General features: G+C 54.3%; 1 protein-coding gene across 1 annotated transcript in view; it reads right to left on the bottom strand.

Moving 5' to 3' along the window:
• Positions 1 to 949: 949 nt before the first annotated feature.
• Positions 950 to 7,538, bottom strand: part of FAT2 (FAT atypical cadherin 2) — a 55,815-nt gene continuing 49,226 nt past the window's right edge. Inside the window, exons 22-24 of the mRNA XM_059860291.1 lie at positions 5,077 to 5,230; positions 2,834 to 3,426; positions 950 to 2,501 (exon numbers count right to left, since the gene is read on the bottom strand). Coding sequence (XP_059716274.1) covers positions 1,969 to 2,501; positions 2,834 to 3,426; positions 5,077 to 5,230 — 1,280 coding nt within the window. The 3' untranslated portion in view covers positions 950 to 1,968. The remainder of the gene's footprint in view (positions 2,502 to 2,833; positions 3,427 to 5,076; positions 5,231 to 7,538) is intronic.

The following is a 7,538-nucleotide window of genomic DNA, read 5'->3' as shown; positions in this document are numbered from 1 at the left end:
TTCACTGCTGAATAATTCATGCCATTGCAGTGTGTCATTAAAGGGCTGTTGGGAAATCTGTGCTATAAAAAGTTCATCTTTAGAAACTCTGGCATATTTTTTTCCTTAAACTAGGAGGCTTTTTCAGGTTGATGGGGACTGTGGATCTGAGGTCACCTGAATGACAGGGCAGGAGGGACTGCTGAGCACAGGCACTCTGGTGCTTCAGGGTGTTTCTGACTCTGGAGAGTCACCATACTGGGATCCACAGTCATCCTTTCTCAGGGCTGAGCATTGCAGGGCTGTCCCCATCCCATGAAATGGCTTTACTGAAGCTGCTCCCTCCCAGGTATTACTTAGAGGAGCTTCATCTCAAGCTGCCTTTGCCCTTCCCTGTGTTGTGACCACTGGCCAAAGCAACCCTGGGGAGTTAAAAAAATCTAAAGGAAAATATCACTGTTGTATGTGCTGCTTCTGCTGCTGGAAAGAACAATTTGTGTTTTCCCTATGGGCAAAAGAGGTGCCTGTTGCTGAGACACCTGAAAATTAAATGTCCTCAAAATACAGAAATGCATTATTTTTGGATGATGTTTAGAGAGATTTACCAAGTGGAATGAAACCAACTAGATAAAAAAGGTCTAATCTAGGCAATAACTGCTTTCTGCTGAGCAGAGCTGGTGAGAAAGTTTTGTGGAAGTGCATGAGAGCTTTGAGAGGTAAAACACTCCTGAGCTAAGAAATACCGTGAGGAGGCTCATGGTTTCCTAAAGCAGGACAGGGTACTGTGGGTCTGTCTGCTTCATCCCTCTGGCATGCACAGGATCCTCAAAAAAGTGTTTAACTTGCTATCTTGGTACTTCTCTGAAAGCTTTTGGTGCCCAAACTAAGCTGTTATTCCCTTGGCTGAAGCTAAGCAAGGATGTCCTATTTATTTACAAGAGAATCCCTGAGATACTGAATAAAATCATAATAGTAAAAAAATCCAAACTCTTTTAATACTTTCCAAAAATTCAACAACAAAAAAAGTTACATCAAACAACCAACCAAAGAAAACCTCTCACGAAGAAACGGTACATGTCCAAGCACAAGGACAAACAGGCAAACCCATGCTCAGTGCCCCTCTCTGGTCAGAGATTCCAGGCAGTGCTGGCCAGTCTTTCTGGATACAGTACAGGATGTACAGCTGCATCACCGTGAGACTGTGACAGCCACAGGGACAAGGCTGTGCACACAATCCTTGGGGCAGGGTCCTCCTTACTTGTGTGCACAACAGCCCAACTGGGCAACCTGGTTTGAGTCTGTGGGTGGTTCCTGCTGTAACAAACCTTGTTGCTTGGTTTTTCTACACAAATTTTCTTTTTTTTTTTTTTCTTTCCCTTGGACTTCTGTTAGCCAGTCAGGGATGTGCTGGTGGGACCAGCTGCATTCCCTCTTCTCTCTCCCAGTGTCAGGGAGCAGACATGAAGAGGGTTTGCACCAGCTGATCCATTCCACGAACAAACTGTTGGCTTGATGCAAGCCCTTGGAGCCAGAGCTGGGAGCAGGGAGCCTCTGTACCCCACAAGGGGCACCACCAGGCTGTGCATTGCTAATCCTTTCACACCTTTTTCCACCATGACTGCTGCCATACCTGCACTGCTTGCCCTCCTCCTCCTCATCCTCCCTGTGGCCAGGAAGCCTGGGGTGGGAGGAGGTAGCATGCTGTTGGAGGCAGTCCCCTCGGTGAGGAAGCAGGTTAGACACTGGCATCCCAGGAGCATCCTCCATGTCCCTGCAGTGGCTGGAGCATTTCCCCTCCATTTGCAGCAGGAGCACCGTGGAGGGCAGCAAGGGGAAAGATCCAGCCAAAATTACAACCCATCCATGCAGGGGGGGACGCTGCAAGCTGAGAGAGACACACACAAGCCTCCCTTCAGCAGCATGTGCCAGCCCCCTGCCTTCTGTTCTCCGTGGAAACGCGCTTCTCTCCTCATCCCAGAGCAAGCCCCGCTAGAACATCACCTCCTCGCAGCTCCCGTAGTCACTCTCCACCATGTCAGAGCCCTCGTAGTTGGGGGGTGCCAAGGGCTGGGCTCGGATGCTGGGCTGGTGGCCCAGCTCGCAGTCGGCGTAGGAGGGCTGGGCCACACTCAGGCGCATGCTGACCCTCTTGTAGCCTGGCTCAGGCTGGAAAGGGACCCCCTCACCCTGCACCAGCTGCGCTGGGTAGTAGCTGATGGCCGTGTACTCGTTCTGGCACTGGGATGCTCCCACGTCCACGGGGCCCAGCGGCAGGAAGTCCTCCAGGTTCTGGTTGCTGTAGCGGGGTGGGATGGGGGCGCGCTTGTTGCTCTGGTCCAGCGGGAAGGGGAAGCCCCCGTAGAGAGCGACCGGCTCTGTGTCTGCTGGGGGAGGGGGCGGTGGTGGGAGAGGAGGGTGAGAGGAGGAGGCAGGGGAACCTTGGATGATCTCGTAGTGGGAATACTCCTGGACATCTGATGACAGGTACCGGGGCGGCCAGTAGGTGGTTTCTGCTGGGTAGACTGGAACAAAAGAAAGTCGTGTTAGCTGCAGCTCTAGCAGTTGGTGCCCCTCTCTTGCCCTCCTGCCAATGAGCCTCTAGGATACGTGTCAGGCCAGGGAGGACAGGAGATGTAGGGACAGGAGAGGTGTGGCTGCTAATTTGGGGATTGTGGGGTCCTGAGATCACCCCTGGCTGTGATGACACAGTGTCCCCACCATCCACTACTACTCCAGCACCCAAAAGCCAACAGCTTTAGCCAACAGCATTTTCCCACCATGTCTGCAAACCTCAGATCCACTTCCCAAGGGAAAGAGGGATGTGTAAGAGCAAGAAAAAGCTGTGGTTACTTACCCATCTCCTCCCTGGCCCAGGTGCACTTGATGAAGGAGTCGTTGTCGGAGTTGGATGGGGGTGCAGCAGGGGGCAGGTTGGGGGCCACGCTGCACACGATGGTGCCCCGGTGCTTGGGGGCGTTGGCTGAGTTGAAGGTGACAAACTCGGGGGTGCCGGCGGCTTTGCGCTGCTCGGGCGTGGCCCGGTCCAGGTTGTTGTGCGCCACATCACCGAGGATGTTGAGCTCAATGGGGGGCACAGGCTGGGTGCCCACGCCCACACTCTTGGAGAACTCGCTCTTGGAGAGCAGGTCGGGGTCCTCACGGGCCACCGGCTTGTGCGCCTTGGCACGGTGGCGGCAGTGCTTGCGGATGAGCACGAAGGCCGTGGCCAGGATGGCCGCCCCCAGCACGCCGGCAGTGATCTCCGCGATCTCCTCGGGGCCCAGTGCCCACTGCGTGGGCACGATGGCCGGGGTGATGATGGGCTGGGTGCAGTAGTCCCCCTGGAAATCCGAGGGGCAGATGCAGTACATAGAGCCCTGGCTGCTCACGCAGCGCCCGGCGTTGCGGCACGGGTTGTCTTGGCACTCCTCTGCCAGCTTCTCACACCTGTGGGGAGAAAGGGATGGAGATGACCCCCTGTCAGTCTGGGATGCACCAGAACTGCCTCATCCTGGTCAGGCTCTGGCTTACACCACCCAAGGATGCTCTGTCCTGGTCTGCTCTCCCTCCCTTGCTAGATTCTTGCTACCTGCTTATCCTGGCAGACGATCCTTGAGTATAAAATGATGCTTTTCAATAGACCATGTTTTACAGGGTGGTCCTATTTTTCAGTTGTATGCCCAAATTAAAATAGGGGGCTTTCTGCCTCAAAGGAGTGTTTGGCTAACACTGCATAGACAGATGCTCCCCTCCTGTTAAATTAGGGAGCACAGGATCAGTGTGAGGTGTGTTAACCTCTTATGAAGCCTCCCATGTCCTCCAAGCTCTGTGGAGCCTCAAGATGGTCTGTGGATGTCTGCAGGTTGAAGCAAACATTTGGAAAAAGATTCACCATGAGGTGGTGAATGGACACCCTTGCTGGAGAGGCTTTTTGACATTTTATGGAGCATCTGTAGAACTGAGATGGAATTTCTGATTCTCTGTCCTGCTCCACCCCACACACAACCTAAATGTTTGCCAACAGTACAGGGGACCTTTCCTTCCAACAGCAATGACCTCCCCATGCTTGGGGCAATACACAGTGCTTTAGTGGCTTTCCTTCCCTTTTTTCGTTCTCATTACTGAACAAACTCTGTGATGTTTGCACTGCTCTTGTTGTAGTCAGTAGTTTAGGATGTGTGAGCTGGTGTGTGCAACATGCACCCACAGGCTCTGGCTGATGTCAGGTACTACACTGCCATCTAATGCTCAGCTACAGGCTTTTATTCCAAAAGCTGAACAGGTAATTTCTGCCTTTGCCTTGACCCACAAGACCAGTGTCCATCCTGGCTAAATGGGCAAGGCAGAAGGATGAACTAGGTGTGATGCTGTTTGAACCTGCACTGGGAATCTCTGACCAGGCTGGGCTGGAGGCAAGGTGGGGGTCTCGGAGGGGCTGCTGGGCTGGGGTGGTAATGCCCACCATCTTGAGCTGGGATTTGAATTGGATGAATCACAGCTGCAACCTGGGACAGAGATTTCTTTTGCATAAACCCTGTAGAGCTGGTCCCAGATAAAACAACCCCTTCAGCACCCTGCGGGGTGGGTGTTCAGGCTACTGAAGCAGGGGGCACCTGACAGCTCTGCCAGGCAGGTTCCCCCAGCCTCAGGGCACCCTCTGGCCACCCAGGGCAGTGTCTGCCTGTACCCTGCTGCCAGGCCCCCCATCACAGCTGAGCTCCCCCACCACAGCCATTACTGCTGAAAGCTCCTGAGTTCCCTCACAGGGAGCAGCAGTGTGTGGGGAGAGACTTTCCCATCAAGGAAAGTCTTTGCACTGCCCCACAGCACCTGCAGGCACCAAAGCATCTGTAAGCAGACACGTTTCTGTTTTCCCTCCTGCTCAGAGGGGCAGTGGCCACACGATGGCAGAGTTATTTGTGTCCTGCTTTGCTCAGCTCTGCCCTCCAACACCTCCCTGCTGCAACGCTCAGGTGCCCGCAGTTTGCAATTAATCCCAGAGTGTGTGGATCTGGTGAGCTCCAGAAAGGTGCAGTGTTCATGTTTTCAGCCCATCACCTGGGATTTCACCTGTCCCAAAGTCCCCCCAGGCCTTACCTTTCGCCCAGGGACCAGTCAGGGCAGTGGCAGGAGTAGCCAGTGGCTGAGAGGGTGCAGGTTCCCCCATGCAGGCAGGGTTTGGACTCGCAGGGACTGTCCCCAAGCTCACAGTGCTCACCAGAGAACAGCCCGGGGCAGATGCAGGTGTAACCTGGAGAGGGTGAGAGTGAACATATCCGTGTGGAAAAATGGGCAACAACAGGGAGGAGCAGTGCCTGGTGCTGATGGCCCCTACAGGGGGCTCGCACAGCTACCCAGGCACAGGAATTTGCTGCTGCAGAAGGTGCTGGGGGACACCCAGGCCATCCATGGAGGCTTGGTGGGTTCATTACAGGACCTGGCGTGGTTACTGGAGGCTGGGTGGCCCTTCTGGAACAACACAGTGGCACTAGGGAGCTGTTTGAGCAACAAGTCAAGCCCATCTTCTCCTGATACAGATCAGAGATGCAGTCAGGGCACAGCTTTATGGCATGGAGAAGCTGAGGGACAAATCTGGGATAAAGGAAGAGGAACTTGGCTGGCTGATTCACAGTTTCTGACTCTGTTCAGTGCAATCCCCTGTAATTTGTTGTTCTCAGGAGTCTTCGGTCCTGCGAGTTCTCGTGGTATGAAGTGCCTGTCTCAACATGCCGAGTTTCTCCTGCTTGCAGGAGATGTCTGCTCACAGACAGAGAGAAACCCAGCACAGCCAGGGACTCGGAGGGGGCTCCTGCTGTTTGTGCTTTTGGCTGCTGTTTAACACAGCCCTAAGCATGGGAATGTCCCAGGCTATGCTGAGCTCCTGCTTGTCACCTGGCTGGTGATGCTGTGAGGGAAATTCAGAGTTTGCACCTTGCAGCACACTTGAAAAGTCTTTGCTACTCATCCACAAGCTGAACAACCCTGCTTTAAGAGCATGGGGCAAACAACCTGGGCCTGTTCCCACATGCGTGTCAGTGGCTGACACTGGTGCAGCAGGTGCTGGACATTGCCCACAGGGCTGTGTGTGCCCAAACACATGTCCTGGATGTGGGGCTCACTTGTATTTGTGGTCCTGGGGTGGTGCTGGGCTGGCCTGGGTCCTCTCCCCACAGCTGTGTTCTCACACAGCCACGTGGTTCCCCAGGCTGCTCCACAGGCGAGTCCCTGCCTGTGCAGTAATCCCACGCTGAGGTCCCTGGGCACAGCTCTGCAGGAGCTTGTGCTGCCTGCCCAGGGTCCCCAGGACTGAGCCCATGGCACTCAGAGAAGCAGGGTAACCTCACAAATAAACATCCTTTGGGCAGTCCCTTCCCTGCAGCAGTGCCCTGACTGGAGCCATGCCCCACAGGCTCTTTCCTGGTCAGCTGGGCCATTTGCAGGAGAAATTGTTCATCCTGGAAGGAAACTATGGGAAGGGTGTTAGATGATCATTAAGTTATTACTGAGGGAGTGATTTTTCACCTCCCCCTCCCACTGTATTCTCTCTGCAATGAAAGCAGGGGATTCCTTGACTTAGAGCAGAGATCTGTTTTCCCCTTGTGGGCTTTGAGCCCCTTCTAGCCCAACCAGAGAGGTTTTCTTTGCAGAGGGTCTGAAGGCTGAGGTGTGAGTGCCAGCCAGACTAACTGTTCTGTACATTTACACCTGGTGTCAAACCAGTTCACCTGAACCAGGCAGCTGCTGAGTCGACAGGGCTGGGAATCTTGTTCCCAGAGGCAGCGGGCAGGGCAGGAGAAGGTGGTGCCTCCTCTGTCCTCACTTGCTCGCCGGGCAGGGTGTGCTTTGGCAAGGGCCCCAGAGAGCTGCAGGAACAGCTTCTGCCCCACACAGCAACGTGGGAAGCGCCCCACTGCCCCTCAGAGGGGCCAAGGCACAGGCAGTACCCATCTTATAGAGGGTGTTATGGGGTGCAGCCCTGCTGTGCTGGCAGCTACAACCAGTTGTAGGGCAGTGACACATGGGTGGACATCACTGGGAGTAGCTCCTCTGCTCACAGCCCCTGTCCCTGTGACACAGCTCACTGCAAGGAGCCCCTCTGATGGCAGGAATGGGGCAGCAGGGATACTGCCTGGGGCAGAGCCTGTATAAAACATCTTTTGGGTGTGTGTACCCCACATTAGTCTGGGACTCTTGGATTTGAGCTTATGGTTTTCCCATATCCCTTTGCATAGCCCTGGGGAGTCTCTCACTGCAGTGGGAAGAGTCCAAGATCTTGGCTTGTCTCTGCCCAGATACCATCACCACATGATCCCATCTTGCCTGATTCCAGCCTTGTTAACAGCTCCTTAAGCAAAAAGGATGCAGAGGGGTGGGTGGAATCTCTATATGCATTTGAGTTTTTGGCAGCACTGCTCTCCTATGTCATGCACACTCCTTAAAAACACCTTCCTGCCCTCTGGGCCCATGGTCCACTGGTGAGAGCCAGCATGATGATCTCACACCCTGCAGCTGCTGCTGCACTGAGTCACCTGAGGTCCCCTGGGATAAAGGTTCTCTGC

Source organism: Haemorhous mexicanus, chromosome 15 (genome assembly GCF_027477595.1).
Source record: "Haemorhous mexicanus isolate bHaeMex1 chromosome 15, bHaeMex1.pri, whole genome shotgun sequence".
Lineage (NCBI taxonomy): Eukaryota > Metazoa > Chordata > Aves > Passeriformes > Fringillidae > Haemorhous > Haemorhous mexicanus.
Note: the sequence above shows the minus strand (reverse complement) of the source record. Positions and strands in the feature narration are given on the sequence as shown.